At 46.7% G+C, this 17,419-nt stretch overlaps 1 protein-coding gene across 7 annotated transcripts in view; it reads right to left on the bottom strand.

Annotated features, from left to right (window-relative positions):
* Positions 1–643: 643 nt before the first annotated feature.
* TTC7A (tetratricopeptide repeat domain 7A) overlaps positions 644–17,419 on the bottom strand; it is a 172,116-nt gene continuing 155,340 nt past the window's right edge. For all 7 annotated transcript variants that reach the window (XM_039568241.1, XM_039568242.1, XM_039568243.1 and 4 more), the window contains one exon: positions 644–6,366. In XM_039568241.1, coding sequence (XP_039424175.1) covers positions 6,145–6,366 — 222 coding nt within the window. In that variant the 3' untranslated portion in view covers positions 644–6,144. The remainder of the gene's footprint in view (positions 6,367–17,419) is intronic.

Below are 17,419 nucleotides of genomic sequence, written 5' to 3'. Positions count from 1 at the left end.
AATTATCACTGAAATGCAACTTGGTTCTCTGCAAGGGAAGAAGTGATTCTGTATTAAAGGTGGAGCTCCCAAACCAACTGGAGCTCCTTCCAGCAAAAATGAGGGGCAAAAAGGCTTTTTTTCTTCCCATTTAAACAGAAAGGGAGTATTAAACATCTGTGTGATGCAGAGAGGGTACCAGGCAATGTACCAGCAAACATGAGTTGCCTCCCTCAGAAGGGACTGAACAATGACATTCCCCAGCTTTTGCTGGGGTTCAGTTGCAAGCCTCCAGTTGGGCTCCTGCTTGGAGGGGCCATGGAAGCCTTCTCCTCCCTCCCTCCCTCCCTCTGTCCCCCACACCAGTGTTTTGCTTCCTCTCTGTATCGAGAGGGGGAAAAAGTCAGAGCCAGTATTTTATTCACTTCAATTTTCAAGACTGTACCAACAGCTGAAGGACTTAATTCTGTTACTGCCACAGAGGAACCTCGTTCTGCTTGAGTTATGCTGAATACACTCATAAACCAAAGTAGCCACAGTTATGAAGACATGTTCTTCAAAAAGCTCAATCTGAGTATGAAACTATGGGACGGACTTCTTAAGCAGGCCCTCTTGAAACTTGCCCAAAAGATTATTGTGTAAATGCAAAGAATGCTCTGGAAGCTCTTGAATGGAGACATTTTATTTCCAAATAACCACAGGAGTAACTGTTTGTAGCAAAAAGATGATTAATGGCATTGTGGCCAAAATAAGGTGAGTCCCTAAACTTGACAGCATAGTATTTGCATATTACCTCGATGTTACAGTTTCTCACACTACCTTTTATTTTTACTGGAAGAAGCACAAGAAAAGCATGATGCTCGCTTAAATCTCCACAAACCCAAACATCTGAAGCTGCATGGCTCCGTTTTCCTGGCTCTGTTCCTCTCTGAAGGCACGCCGCTTGCTTGCTCACTCTCGTTTTTCCCATGAACTACAGGGTATAGGCCAAAATACCCTTTGCAACTGGTAACTCCTAGGCACACTGGGTTCCAGTTAATATAACAACTGGACATTTCATAATGCTTGAAGCATCTGTGGCATGAATACATTAAAAGTCCTGAAATTAGCAGGAAATATAAGGAGCACTTTTTGTTTTCCACAGGGTCAATTTTATTAATTTCGTGGAAATATCTTACAGTGACAAAGTTAAGTTACATGGAAAACTGATTCTGACACCCGTGACAACAGTACGAGAGTGGCATGGAGGACATGCTTGGATGTGCAAATGCTGAGCATCTCTCTGTGCACTGGCCCAGGGAGGTTCTTTACTTGTATCATCATGGGCTGCTACGCAACAGCGCAGCGTTGCATCCCTGTCAGTGGTTTCAGCCACCAACTGGAACGTGTTTCTGTGGGAAAACGAGCTGCATCTTTTAGTACCCAGTCACTTGGGAACCTGCCTTGGTTTGCTGGAGCTGAAGGCACAAGCCAGTTCATCAGAAGCCAAGTTGGAGGAAACACGTTGGCAACTGCTGGGTCAGTGGTTACCTCCCCTCCTGCCAACATCACTGACTGAGGGACGATTCAGCTTTCCATTTCTGGGAAAAAAACCTTCTATCTGATCATGCACTGATACCCTGCAGCACTGAACAACTCAGCAGTAGGGAAACTGACCCTTGGAGCCAGGCTTAGGGAGCAGTCTGAGGGTCACTGAACCAGCACAAGTGATGGGGTGTTGGCGAACAAGACCCACTGGGCTGGTGGCAGCAGCCACCTTGCAGGTGGCAGGCACCAGGGCAGTGCTGATGGGCACCCAGATGGGCACCACAGCTGCCCCTCTGGGCACAAAGCAGCCCCCCTCAGCCAAAAAAGGAGCGAGAGGCGTCTCAGCTCCACATGCCCATTGCATAATGGTCAAATATGCCTGTAATACAATTGAGTCAGAGGGAATTATTGCTGCACCACGGTTGCTTTGGGAAGCCTTTCTCTTGTAGGCTGAACTGCAACTATCAAATCTCTGTTGGGTTGGTTGAAAAAAGATCATGGCAGTGATGTCTTTTCACTAAAAAGGATTGTTTCCCACTCTGCTGTCAGTAAAAAGAAATACAAACTAGCCAAACTCATTCTTCACCAGGAGTCTCTGAAAATAGAACATTTTTGGACAAAATAACTGTAATTCAAACTGCAGCAGCCAGTGCTATGCCTACTTTGGTACCCAGCCAGTGAATTTTAAAGTAAACACCCTCTAGGACTGTTCTCCATTTGGATTTATTAGTCATTACCAAGAAAAGATAATTAGCACTTGTGAAGCACTGTGATAATCAGCAGCATGAACTGTTACCAATAGAAACAGACCGGGGTCCTTGCGTGGCGCGGGAGGCTGCAGCTCCGCCGTTCTGTACGGAACGAGTACACGGGTGGGCAGACCCTCAGCTGGGGAATGCTCGTAACCAACTGCTCCAGTGGAGCTAATGACACTTTACATGGGCTAAGGGAGGGAGGGGAGCTGTTCCCTGGCCTGCTGGGCTTCTCCTTCTGTTATCCTGGAGGTAGAGTCATTTTTGTTACAATATACAATCCTTCTTGTTGGTCAAAGACAACGGCACATACTACTCCTTTACTGCACAACAGGAAAATAGAAGGTAATTATTTTTTCTCTTTGCATGCACTCTGCCAAAAAAATGGAAAAGAACCTTGTGGTGGAACAAGAGGAATGTGATACTTTACGCAATGATGTGGGCTTTTTATCTTCCTCTTTCAAAACGAATGAATGAGAAAACTCTGTTAGACTCAAGTCAGTACTGAAACTTGCAGAATTGGTTCCCCATTGTTCCCCAAACTTCCATTACTTATGATGTGTTATAATCATATGAGAGATGGGATGTAAATCTTGCGTTCTTAAATCTCAAACCCTGAGCATTAAGCATGTCAGGCTCCCTGCCACGCGTATTACCGAGCTCAGGGAAGTAAGTCTATCAGATTTATCAACATTGCTGTCTGAATAAATACTACAACACATAGGCTTGTCTCAAGCAGTTGTCTTTGTTTCTCTGTATCTGCAAGTGTGAACAAAATCCATGCTGAGTGAGAGAGCTAGCATGTAAGTTTGGGAAGACTTCTGTTTTGGCGAGCACAATTAACAAATACAGCTGGAGGATTTAGCCCTGAAGTACTTTTAAGTCTGCAACAACCACTCTCTTTTCTGCATTGTACAGAGCATTTCAAGCCAATACAATACCCCTCCAGCCAAGAGGTGCTTTGTATTCTCTGGGAAGCATGCAGGAAATCTTGGGATTGAGTCCAGTATGCATGCAAAGTACTTTGCCTGCAATTGTTGAAGGGGCTGTGGCGTGGTGTGCTGGTAGAGGGTACCATACCCCTCTGATTCCTGTTGATGATGGCCTTTACTCACGCGCATCTTCCCTGCCACACGTGCAGCAAAGGCTCTTAGGACTGAGATTCCAATGCCAGCAAGACTCATTAATGCACACAAGATGGAACCACCCTGGCAACATCTGACTTGATGCACTCAAAGTACTCATGAATGCTTGCCCCTCTCCCAGGAAAATGAGTGCTGTGGCAAGTCTGATTATCACCAGGATGAAGTTTGCCTGATAACAAACGCGATGGGCTGGTGGCCGTTTACAAGCTACGTATGCAGAAGCAAATGGGTCCGTGAGTGTTTGCTTTTCAGCTGCTGCTGGGAAACAGGCACCCTCCTGCCAGGTCACAGACCAGCTACGTTACAGACCTCTGAAGGCAGTTCCCTGCTCGCAGAGGTGGATGTGTAGCTTGTGCTCCAACAGCCCCCCAGTACACGGAAGTTGCTATGGCAGTGCTTTGCAAATATACATTGCACAACGGAGCGGCGACGTGCCACCACACGGGCTCTGGTTTTGTGTCTTACACAGAAGAGTCGCTCCCATCCTGGGAACTGGGCAGCAGAACAAACACCAGAACAGAGTATCTATCTATACATGTATCTCTGCTTAAGTCCATTGTCAGATTGCATCTGACTCTGGAACTGGGTTTAAAACACCTGGGTAACAATTTACATATTATGTCAACAGCAGCATCTCTCCCCCTCCCCTTCCCTCTTTCCACCCTGCAGGGCAGAGCAAGCCGACTTCATAGCATCCTTCACAACAAAGCGTGTCTCAGCTGTGTCTTTTTGTCTTCATGAACCTCCTTTAATTCTGGTACTTTAACACCTACTCCTTCCTCTGCTGCTGGTGCTCTTGCAAACAAGAAATGCGGCCGGGGAACACCGTCTCCTTGGAAACCTGCCTCTGGCCTAAAAAAGTCCATTTGGGTGCCTGTGTGGCACCGGAAAGCCAGGGAACTCGTGGGCTGAGCACCCTTCACGGCCAGGCTGCTTTCACCTGGAGTGAAATCAGCCTTAGATCGGATCTGGAATCCCTCAGGGAACAGATACATAAGCTGGGCTATTGCATCTGCATCATTTAATGGGAAGAAATAAAAATATTGGCCTGGGAGTGCACCAGGCTGCTGCGAGGAACCTGAGAGCAGTGTGCTTCCCTCAGTGCAGGCATTGTGAGGGAAGGCTGGGGGCGGGAGTTCTTCGACGGTATGGGCTGGGAGCAGCACAAGGGCCCAGCTCTCCATTAGCCTGCAGATTTCCAAATAATTGTAAACAACGCTGACTTCAAGTCTGCTGCCAGAGCCTCAGGCTCTGTAAGAAATAACCCCATCTTATTTATTGCCTGAGGATATTATTATTTCCAGAATGAACTAGCTGTGGATCACAATACTGGGCAGAATTATAGTACAAAGTGTGCTTTAGTGCAAACTTACTTATGACATAGTCACAAATCTTCTTTGGATGAAAATGGGTGCAAAGCCCCAACTTTTTTTTTTTTTTTTTTTTTTCCAGAAAAGTGCAGCAAATTTTTGCCTCATCTTTACCTTGGGACTGGTCTGGACAGGGCTGGCTCTCGTGTGACAGCATGGTCCAGCTCCACCTCGCTGCCAAGGCCCTGGGGAGGTCACGCAGAGCTAAGGAGAGCTCAGCAGGGGCTGTGCCAGCTGCATCCCCTCCCTGGCTGTGCCAGCCGTGGGGAGGCTGTGTGGATTAGAAGCTCCTCAGTATTAGATCCTGCTGAAGGCTCAACTCCGTACCTCTATTGTGAAATTTCTATGGACAATCCAAAGATTCAGTTTTAAGGAAGAAACAATTCATATATAGACATAGTGCCTTCAGCACACTTTCCCTTAAAAGACCGCTGCCTTCTTCTGCATCATGAAAAGATGGATATGAAAATGTTTTGTGCCAGGAATGGTAATGCAGTAGAGCACAGAGTTCAGTCACTACATACTGGTAAACACTATATTTCTCACTAAACTGATGCAACAGGTGATTAATAAGAATGAAGGAATGAAGCTCAGAGTTTAAAATTAGCTACTTCATGTAAGGCCTTTCAATAAATATGCAAGTGGAGATACTTATGTGTTTTTAATACTAGTTCAAGTGTGAACTGATCTGGTCTTTGGTCTTTCTGCTTTTGTGAATTATACTGCAATAGCAGCTTTATTTTTAAAAAAGTATTTTTAATTTAAATTGGTCTAGGCAAGTGCTACACTAAATATAGTGAGCATATACAGTATATAAAGGCAAGGCAGAAAAAGGATTATCAAAATAGCTGAAATTATTTTGTAAACAGCATATATTGCATGTCTATTTGGTGCAACTGTCATTCTTGTCCTGTCAGATCTGTGGGGAGACAGCCACAGGCTTAAACACAACTTGGTCAGGTTAGTTGGTGAATTTACCCCTATTTAGAGCAGGTCTGGGCTGTAATTCAGGGCTTGGGGGTTTTATCTTTAATGAACACTGAAAGGTGCAAGTGCTTTGAACACCTATACCTAAATGATCTTTCTACAGTCACCTTGAACCAACACTTTGAAATAAGCCTTGCTATTAACTTGAACAGGAGGTTAGCCAGGCACCTGTGAAGAAAAAGGCATTCTCTGTTTTTGCCTGTTGCAAATTCTTCTACAGTTCATCTTGTCTAAGCCAAGCCTGTAGCCCTGAGCCCCGTCCTGGAATTACTTAGCCCAGTTCCAGGTTACAATGGCACTTCTCTGTTGGGCTTCTTCTTTGTTTATTTGTTTGGTGTTGGTGTCTGTCCGCACAATGAAAGTGCTTAGCTGCAGGGAAAAGCTTCAGAGCTCCCTGGGTATGACGGTGAACGGAATGACAGGACTGCTGGATTCAAGGTCCAGGGCAGTAAGGAAGCATTCGATGGCTGCTTCGTTTTTCCCCTGAGCTTGCAAGACCTCTCCAAGGCTGTTCCAGGCGATGTGACTGGTGGTCTGGGTGCGGACGGCATCTCTGAGGACTTTCTGGGCCAGTTCCCTCCGCCCAAGTCTGCTCAGCACCAGGCCCTGTCAACAAACAAGTGATGAGCAGTTAACAACAGCGCAGAAGAGAGGAAGAAAAGGAGCACCCCGAGCTCCCACCAAGCTGCCCTGCGAGTACAGGCACAGGAGTCCTATGGAGGGAGCATCTCCACCTATTCCTGAAGAATAAAAGTGATCAGTTGTCAAGTTCTGCGTTTTTTGATAGCAATGCGCAATTTAAAAAATAATTGTGAAAATAATTTTTTTTTAAGCAGATACTGATTCAGCTCTGCAAGGGCTCCTGCTGTGTGTTACTGGGAGAGCATATACTGCTGCTATACAAGAAGGGTTACAGGCCCTTTAAGCATCCCTCTCTCCTTGCCCAGAAAATATACACAGGTTTGACTACAGCCAGTATCTGAATTCATTCAGGCACATCTGCAACACCCAGCTGAGGCTGAGGTAAAGTCTCTTATCTCCTACATCCTGACCACACTGAGAGATCTTCTCAACAAACAGGGGGCAGAGGGATGTGGTCTCTTTCCAGCCTTCTAGAGGCAGGCTGCATGGAACAGCATGGGCTGTGACAGCTCCGTCCTCCTGCACTTCAATGTGGATCCTAAAGCAGTGTGGGGGAGGAGAAGGATGGAGGAACCTTGTTTAAAAAGCTGTCCTTAGGGTAAGAAAAGACACAAGTGGGTGTAACCATCTGGAACGAACAGGAGGGGGAGGATGAAAGAAGTGTTAGGAAGAACACGTTTTCCTATAGGGCTCTCATGGATGTGTCTGAACCCACAAAGCACCTAATGAGCCAGGCTCCCTGTTAATTACACAGCACACCGAGCCAGATGGTCATATGGGCTTTGCAGGCCACAACGCATCCATGGCACTTCTCTGCTTCTTCCTGAAGGTGCACACACCAGAATGAACCTTCCATCAGCATGTTCATCCAGGTGTGGCCTCTGGAAGAAGCAGCCACCGCTGCCATGTCCCCAGCCAAGCTCTGCACGGCCTCTGCCTGCACTCACCCATGGAAATGCTGGCAAGTGAGATGACTTCATGCTTTTCCTGGGACAGTGTAGTAGGTGGATGCATATATATAAGGAAAAGCATTACCTTAATCTTTAATGTGTCTAATTGCCTTTTAGTGCATATGAAAAGATGTAAGAAACCTGAAATCTCTCACAACCAGAACCCAAGTAAATTTCTGATGAAAGAATGGTGATGCTTTTGGAAACAGTGAAGATTTTTCCTCTGTTTTGTTTGCCTTTACAAAAGTACCATTAAACACAGGGTGCATCAGCATCCTCAAGGCCAGTGAAAGTACTAATACCTACAGAAACACATTAATTTGCCAGAGAGAAAAATTAAGAAACACCCATTTAATGAAATATTGGCAGTTCTACAAAAATCTTCACTGCCTCTTCCTTACCCATAACCTTGACCTGAATAATCAACTCAGTATCAAATCTGATAATTTAGAGATGCAGTGGGGATGTTTTTTCTTTAGGTTTCTCTCTATGTAAGAAAACAACAAGGCAACAGGGTCTAACGTTACAATCCCCCTGGGAGCAGGCATAGGTGGCACAGAGGTACCCTGGTGGGAGAGGCTGGTTCCCCTGGAGGTAGCTGCCTGGAGATGGCTGCAGGCACGTAATGACAGACTGGAAGGAATTTGTGCAATTATAATTTGAGTCACCCGCTTGACAGGGATAATGAGGCATAGAAAGGGCAAGTAGTGTGGCCATAGCAAATCTGCTGCTGAGCCAAGAATAGACAGGAGCTATCTCAGCTCAAGTTTGTCCTCAACCACAAACCCACTCTTCCTAAAACCTCCTCCTGTTGCACTGACCGAGCAGAGCCATTGTGCTCTCTGGTGGCCGGGGACCCAGCGCTGTCCTCACCCTGACACATCGAGCCTCTCAGTGCTCTCAGAGGGCTGCTGGCCCCGGAGGCACAGGGGCCAGCGAGCCCATGCAGCTGCTGCCTGTCATCCCTCTCCAACGAGGAGGGGAATTCCCTGCCCGGCTGACATCTCGCGCCTCTCAACAATGCTGCAGTGAAATCCACCTCATCGTAAACTGCTCGTGCAGCACAGCTCCCTTGCATGCCCCAGCACCCTTGCCGGTCAACAACCAGAGCCTGGTGTGGCTTCCCTGCCGGGGCTCCCCAGTGTTCGCTGTGCCTGTGCTCGAGGCCCCAGGAGGAGCACACCCAGCTGCTGAGCCCACCGGGGGCAGATGCCCACCAGAAGTGCAGCTCATATGAAAATTTGCTCTTTGGTATTCAGTGCTTTCCAGTTTGCCAGTTTAGCTAAAAAAAAAAACCATCTGTGAACCCTCAGAGAGAGCTATTCCAGGCTCCCCAAAGCCAGGAGAAGGCCTCCTGTTGATGCTGCAATATACTGCATGAGTGAAAAACTGCTATTTTTTTGGAGGAAGTATTTGCTAGAAGAGTTCGAGATTTTCACCTCCTCCTTGCTTACATGCACAACTGTTGGTGCCAAATGCTGCCCAGGTCCGTGGCCCTTCCCAGGCGTGCCACCATCCTGCTTCCCCCTTCTGGTGAGGAACAGCCCCATGCCCTCTTCCTGCACACATGCCTGGACTTCCATGCAGTGTGAGCACAGGACACTGGGCTGCAGGCCTCAGCCCACACGGAGACTGGGATTGGCCAACCCAGGTCTGCCAATGCTCCCCAGCCCCAGCACAGAGACCTAGTCCTCTGCCCAGAGTGAGCTGTGACAGATGGTGTCAGCCTTTTAGCGAGGCTTAACTGAAGCGGCACAAACATGCTGCTGATGTTTAAAGGACAGGTTGAACATCATTAATTCTGTGTGCAGGAGAGTTTCTTGCTTTGCGTTTCCTCTCTCCCCTCCTCCCCACACCACTCCTTGCAAACCACAAGCATTTTGAGAGCTGGAGGCTGCACAAACCCCAAGCCTCAAGAAGACGCAGCACTGAGCACTTGAGTTGTTGTTTCCCTGAGGTATTTGCACTTGAGAGCTTCTCCTTGCTACTGAATTTCTCATTTCCCCATGGAGTCTGGCTTGCTATAAACAATGCCTGCATGTTGTTGCTATGTAGGTCCAGTTGGAATCTGTCTACAGTGCAAAAGAAAAAAATTATATATAAATTCAGAAAGCCACCCACTGACAGGCAATTTGTATTTTTATCTGGAAGATTTTTTTTAAAAAAGATTTTTCTAATGGAAGTTCAGCTCCTGAGTTTCTATGGAAACTCATCTGCTTGGTGTGCATGCATAATTTCATAAAGTCAGATCTCAGGAAGATGAGCAATTAGTATAAATACAAGCAGGAATGTGATTAAGGGTTTCATCCTCTTACTCCTGAAAATGGAGGTTGGGATGGGGTTTTGTTGTCTGTCCTCGGATTCTATTTGTGTTTTTGCCAAACCAATGCAGAAACTGGTGTACAAGGTAGCCTGACTCCTCTGCCACCTCCTGGCTAGCACTGGCACTTCTGGTTTTGCCCAGTGACTTTCCTCCCAAAGATGACAAACACCTCTAAGTACAGCCTTCCCCGTCAGTGGCGTTGGTACTGAGTCAGACCCTAAGGAGCAATGAGGACAGGCTTATTTTTAAACTCAAGCAAATTATAAATAGTGAAAAAATCCCAAACCAACTCAAAAGGTGAGTGGGAATAGTTTTTCCTTCAAACTCCTGTGGGCAGCACATCCCTAGGGCTCCCACCCCAGGCCCATGTCAGCCACACACAGGCGTTTCATGGCCTGCTTGCACCAATGCAGCTGCACAGCGCTGGGATGTGAACTCACTCACTCACTCGAGGAGGCCTGAGGGTACCCTCTGCAAATTAATTTGATTTCTTCCTTAGGTCTGAAGATGTACCTCGGGTCTTGCAAACAGAGGCAGAGTGGTGAGGGCAGAGTACAAGCCAGACTGTAAAAGACGGCGCTGGAAGCTGTGGCAGAAGCTCATCTGAGGTGAAGGGCTGCGACACAGCGAGAGCGGGACAGTCTAGCGGGGTATGAAGGCTGAGAGGGGACAGCGAATCTGCTCTGCTGATTTAGTGTGCCTTATGCTGACAGCTGGACTCCTGAATTGATGGGTTTTAATTTCATGGAACAGAGGGTGCCTATGGGAAGCTTTTCCAAAGGTGTTTTTGACCTCGCCTGCATGCAAAACAAACAGAACCTAAACCACTTCTATGGTGACACCGGACTGGACTCCCTTGCCTTCAGTGACGTGATACTTAGTAACTGATACTTGAGTGAGGCTATTTTTGTTTTAGAATAGGAGAGCCATATCTCAATTTAAGTTAGATGGGAAAAAAGTGACTTATTTTCAATTTTCACTAATAAAGAGAGTGAGCATAAACCACACTTGAAGTCCCACTTTTAGAAGGTAGTGAAATTTCCATCTGTGCCTTTATTTCCTTAGAGTTTGGCAAAACCTCTTCAAATGTTAGCTCATAAAATTCCCAGAAAATATTGCAGGAAGACATTATAGAAGACTACAAAGTAAGCCTCATGTACAAGCTGGAGTTTATTTTTAGTAACGAAAATCAAAACTTCCTTTGCAAATGTTTAGTTCAAACACCTGATGAGCTGCAGGGAATTGTCTCCTTCCAAATAGGTGGCACAGATTAGCTTGTCCTTTCCTTTAGGGCTTGCATTGGAAAGAGATGTCCAGAAAAACATTTCATTTCATTCCTGGAAGGTTGCTTTTTGTTGTATTTGCAAGGTCATCTCATTTTTGGAGAATCTGTATAGGTGGATTAGACTCTATCCTTTACAAACAGATTTTAATAATCATATTAAATGCAAATTCTCACTGTCTTTGCATGAGACTCTAACTCCAAAGTGAGGTTGTCTCTGGTGCTTGTCTCTGCTCAGCACAGCATTTCTGCCTATTATTGTCTGAATACCCTAAGAAGTTTCCAGAATAAATCAGGCTCCGCTGCTGGGCTTCCTTAAGTGCATTATTTAATTAATTTCAAGGTAAATGCAGTATCCTTACTGTCTACTCCAATTTGTAATATGGACATGTCACTCGTGGTTAGTAGGAGGGTAATCAGCAGCTGGCAAAAGCAGGGCAGGCTGCAGAAAAGTGCTCGTTCAAAAGTGTGCTTATTCAGCAGAACCCTACAAAAAGCCTTTCAAGATGCATTTGGCATTTGGTGATAACAGTCTCATGTAGCAGAAAAATCCGCACTGCTACAGGGCAACATACGCTTCTGTAATTATTTAGCAATCAGAATAAGTTGTAAGCAAAATCTGTTGCATAAAGCATGAAATATCAGAGTCCTTCTGGAAAATGGCAAAGATTAACACTGGAAATCCTAGGTCTCCTAGAATACAGACAGACATGTAAGTAGCCAATTGCTCTGTGATTCTTTCCCCCTACATTCACGACCTTTGCCTCTCTAAAGAGCGAGGATTTTTTTTAGCTGTGAGCAGTGAAGTGAGATTTTGTTGTGCTGTCACTTAGCCACGCAGCGCCTGGCAGCATGGGGGTAGCTAATCACCCATTTTGCTGATTCAGTCCAGGTTGTGGTGAACCTGAGCTATACATCTGAGCTCTGTTCCCTGAAAAGACACTGTAGGAGTACATGGACCAGTCAGGGTCCTCTCACTGAACTGAGTTAGAGACCTCATCTTAATTTGCTGCCCTAACAAAGGATGACTGGGATTCACTTCTGGCAGAAAGCTTGTCTTTCAGTGTTTCTGCTGCCTCCTTTGTTGAGAGCTGTTGAGAGCAGCTTTTCCTCCTCTTCCTTCCCCCCCTCCTCTGCCCAAGCTGCTGCATCCCCTGTCAGTCAGTGACGCCGAAGTGCTGCATTTGATAAAGCAGAGGAGGGGCAGGAGAAGGGAGGAGAGGGAAGGCAGGCAGGGCCACTGCAAAACACCGAATGTGGAAAGGAGAAACGAAGGAACGCCACTGGTGGGGGGGAACTGGCAAGTGCTGGGAAAAGCAAAAAACCTGAGATTGCATCATGATTTGTAGCACTTGTGCACTGCCTGTGGGTTTAACTCAGTAGGCTCAGCCTGGAGACTTCAGCTCCAGTACTGCAGGCACCAAAAGGCAGCCCAGCCTTTGCTGTTTAAACTTCACTGCAGCCTCTTTGTGTGCTACAGAGGAGTGTGAGGGAATGGAAGAAATGAGACTGCAAGGAGGCATCAGGAGAGAGACCAGCTGAGTGTGAAGACAGTGACGACTTAAGCCCACCAGAGACCTGGGCACATGGATACGCCTTATCAGTCACACCAAGGTAGTGCTTGCAGGGAGAGAAGAAAAAGCAAAAGAAAGAAAAGACCTAAAGTGGTGAAGTCCTGAAGAGAGGGACACCCCCTTCCTTAGCCTGCCAATGTGTTTTCCAAGGCAGTGAGTAACTGCAAAGGCAGCATCTCGCCCGGGCCCCCTGTGAGGCCGAGGCACCCCCTGCCCCACAGAAGGGAAGCCTTGTGCCGTGCTGCACACACTGCCCTCTGCCCAGGCTTGCTGTCTCTCTTTGAGTTCATCAAACGTTAGCAGGGATGTTTCTACCGTGTTTGAAGCTTAAATGTGATAAAACATTTATTGACATAAAAAGCAAACCCTAAGGCAGCATCTCAAACCAGGAGGCTCTGATCTCTTCACAGGGAGGCTCATACAAGCCTAGGGAGAATGAAGAGTTTTTCTGCCTTGTTGGATTGTCATCACTTAAGCTTCATGCAAAGCAGAATCGTTTGCTGCATGCTGAATATTCTCTAGACAGTTCTTCCTTTGCTGAGACCTACATGGAGATGAAACAGTAAGCAACGAAACCTAACAGGATTCCTCAACCACACATCTGAGAGCAACTACATCCAGTATTTGTTTCACAGTCTCTTTTCCTAGGGAAGGAAAGATTTCTCCCAGCCCTGATCTTAGCAGTTGTCATAGTAATGCTGCAATAGAGCACACAGGAGATTCAACTACGACTCAGGCTCATGGTGTCATCTGTAAAAATATGCACCAAAAGGAGGTCCCAAACTAATCATAAATAACAATTTAGAACACGTAATTTATAACCTAAGGTCCCAATTCTGCTATGCATTGTAATGGCTTCCCTGGCAGAAAGCTTTGCTGAAGTTAGTGAGATTCAGCCTAGATACATCCAAGTATTTCAAAATCTGTGCAGAACTGAAACTGATAACAATCAGCAAAGAGAGAAAAGGCATGTAACACACATGCAGGATGTTGAAGAGTGGCAGGCAACCTGCTGGCTAAAGCACTCGACTAGAAAGCAGTTGCTGTGCTCCACTGGCTGCTAATACATTTCACATTGAATAATTTGTCATTACTCAGGAACAATTCCAACAGCAGGGACAGGGTCAAGGGACAAGCTTTGGGAAGCAGAAGTCCTGGGTTTAAGTGTTCTCAGGCTAAGGAGGGTTGAGAACTTGCCTTTCTTGCACCCAGGGAGTACATGCTAACTTCTAGCAAATGTTTTAAGAAGGTGGGGCAGCTGTTAAGCCCCCCCATTGCCCCAGGGGGGTAAAAACTCTGCCCTTATTTTGATAGTAAGCAGGTGCCTATGTTTTGTTGCACCTTACACGATGTTGCTGCAGATAGTTAGGGAATGTCTAGGCTTAAGCACTGGACACCCAATTAATCTGAGTGTCCACAGTGTGCTGAAGAATAGGGAATTTCTGTTTTCTTAGGTATCTCTCCAGTGCCAATGCTGGATCTTTCCCCAGTTTTTAATGCACGGCTTTGCAACAAAGGAGGGGCTGATGCACCCATTTCCTATGCATGTTACCTTCCCCTCTGCAAACAGAGTAAATCTTGTCTGACTATGAGTCATGAACAGGTTCTCACAGATAACATTTTCAGCTCTGCCGAGCCTCAGTCCCACAGAACTTATCACCAGAGCAAGTGCTGCATATGGTATGGCGCTGAGGAGGGGCGCAGGGCAGCGAAGACACGCTGACAGAAGCACACAGCATGCCAATGTAGATTACAGCAGATGTCTTCTGAAAGGAGAGCCGAGGTATTTAAAATATCTTAATTTGCTTAGTTTTCCACTACTGGCAGTCTCTGGGATAGCATGTGATTAATGACATCCTCCACACAACTACAGCCAGAGCCTCCGCCTGCAGTATCGCAGCTGAGCGCTGAGCTTAGCTGAGCTGCTGGGAAACACAGCGAGCTGGGCAGGAACACACTGCTGTGGTCCAGCCAGTGCCTCCAGATTCTGCTACAGTGCCTCTGATCCCACAAGGAGTACGTTTCCTGATCGTCTCTTAACACAGGATCTCTCCTAAATCATGAACCTCCATGTACAAAGAGATTTTGCTGAATTACAGGTTGCATTTTGTGTTACATGCTCAAAAGAGAATGAACAAAGAAACCCCTTGAGAAGGTAAAGACTTGATAAATACTGCACATAAATGGAAGCTCCAGCAACACTGGAGAGCTGTGATGTTTTCATGTTTCCCATTTGTTTGGCAAGAAGGGACTTCTGCTTCCTTCTCTTGACTGTGACCAGCTTGGTGTGTATCAGGACAGCTTGCTGAAAACCTGGAAGTCTTGCTAGTTCCCACGCCCCTGTTTGTGCAGCTGTGTTGTATGTACCAGGAGGCAGCATATTCTGCTATTGTGCTACACACTTTGTTATTTACTGTATTACTACAGTCTATAACTCTGTCCTGTCCTGCGATAACAAGCAGCCTAAATAGCACAGAATTTAAACTAATTATAACCGGTTTGCTTGTTTATGAAAAACAGTGTTGGAAGGTTGAAGTATAAAGGGGATAGCCATTCCATCCCTTCTCCCTTCTGACAGTTCCCTGAGCACTTTCTGAAACACCATTTATGAGTTCAGCTGCAGACCAATTTGACTACCACAATCTCTCTAGGCTTTAATTTGATCTTGGAGCAAAGCATGACCGGAGGACAATACTACTTAGTAAAATTGCAGTGGTATCTCAAGGTCTGTGTACAGGAAACCGTAACTAAAGCTAGTAATCACCTGGAAGATCAGGTTGGAGCTCAGTTGAGAAGCATCTGCTGCAGGTTAAGATCAGGCCAAGGACAACTGGATGCAAGTTTTATTCTCCAGAGATGACTGAACCACCCCAGAAACTCAAGGGGTTTAAGAAATGTATTGGGTTCTTCTCTAGTAAGGTGTTACTCACACTTTGGAGAAGAGATCAGAGAAGAGCTGGGGAGTTTTGTCTTGCAGGATTTTACTGTGGTTTCTAAAGTTATATAAACAGAGCCTGAATAACGTGATAATGAGCACCTCGGGGACATGGAGAACAACTTTCCATAACAGAGGAAAGCAAGTGATTGGCACAGAAAAACAGGAGCTACAGATTCCCTGGAAACGGGGATAATCCACCTCTGAGAAGCAGAGCACCAGCCCTCCCGCTAATGGACTGAAATCTCTGCGCTGTGCACTGGATCAGATTTGCTCCTTCCAGCGACCCCAAATGCCCCAGCAGGCATATATCAGCCTTTCGCTGATACGGGGACTGCGCAGTTCCCCCAGGAGAGGAAATGGCCCCTCACAGTGTCTAAGTGATGGCTTCGGTGACAGGGAATCGCTGATCACTTTGTTTGTGATGGCTTCACTGTCTCCTCTGCATGGAGGAAGGAAGCCTGGTAACTGCAGAGGAAGAGAATGGGCAACAAACCAGCAAAACAACTCTGTCAGCTCCTAAGTGGTGCTCAGGGGCCCTGATCCTGCTGCACTGCCAGGGATTTGCTCCGATGGCTGGGCTACAGAAGCTGCCAGCTAACTAATGGATTTGCTGGGAGGATGGCCGTGGGGGAGGGCGGCTTCTGCAGCAAACAGAAATGAGGGGAACAAAGTGTTTGCAATTCCTTGGACACTGAGTGAGCTGACACACAAACTTATTAACGTGAGTATCCAGAATGCTCATTTCTCCTCTGGGAGCCAGTGACTAGAGGCAAAGCCAAGTTTTCTCCCTCAAGCTCAGCTGCTTCAACACAAAAATTTGAATTAAGAGGCTGCTCTAAGGATTGCTTTTCCCCAAGGAGAGCTTAGAGCAGTTATTTTGGGATATCTGAAGCACAGGAACATTCCTGGGATTCTGCAATAAACTTCAGAGTTGGGAAAACAGAATCTGCTAACCAGCCATGGTTTGGAAGGAGACTACCAATCATCTCCAAAAGCCAAATGTTGCTCTACTGTTGCCCTACTTGGTGGAGATGCAAAAGGTCTGTGCCGGACAGGCATCACATCCATTGGGAGAGCTTCTCTTAGGGTCAGATTAGAATTAGTTTTGGTGGTTCTCTCCAGCCCAGCCCATAACCCACCTGTGTGAGACTGCAGGGTACTGCTGTGGTACTGACAGGCAGAAGGCAGCTGTCCTGATTTCCCTCAGCATGTCTGGGGATGCTCCCTGCAACCACCGCCTTACGTGCCGCGAGCTGCCAACACTTGCTGGGGAATTCCAGTGGAGAGCACCGTCCCACAGGAGACTGTGCTGATGGTCCACCAGCAAGTGCTGCGCTGCTGACATGCCATTTTTGGAAGGAGGTGTAACTAGCTATGTCACCCTGCAGAGCAGGCTGAAAATAGGATTGCACTCACTGTGCCATGTGGCTCAATGGTATGTCAGGACATGTATTTTTAGGAAATTCCTCCTTTGGGCAGAAAGGGTGAAGAGCATGGCCTGGTTTGAAGGCTGCTGGCTTTGCCCAGATCTTTCATTCTAGAGTGTGGGAGCATGTCACTCACCAGTCGGTCTGTGGAGGCTCCCAGAGCCTGGGTACAGTGCTAGTCCTAGTCACCTCCTGATCAGGGTGGCTGTGAAAGGGTAAAAGATGACTGGTCTGGAGCTGTGCTTTGTTTTGTTTCAATGCATGCATGCTTGCTCTCTCTTTGCTGGTGCCTTCAGGGAGGGAACTGACCTCCAACAGAGCAGAGATAAAGAAAAAAGTAAGGAAGATCAATGTCTTGGGAAGACTACGGTCCCTGAAGAGCAACAATAAAAATGTACCTTTCAGAATGAATGTGTGAGGGGAATAAGGAGCTCAGAGAAGATACCTCATGCAGAGAAGAAACAGAGAGAGAGAGGGAGAGAAAAGTGGACGGTAAGTAGGGAATTTGCCTCTGGTGAGGTGC

The sequence above is a fragment of the Corvus cornix genome, chromosome 3, assembly GCF_000738735.6.
Source record: "Corvus cornix cornix isolate S_Up_H32 chromosome 3, ASM73873v5, whole genome shotgun sequence".
Taxonomy (NCBI): Eukaryota; Metazoa; Chordata; class Aves; order Passeriformes; family Corvidae; genus Corvus; species Corvus cornix.
This window is presented reverse-complemented; position numbering and strand designations above follow the sequence as displayed.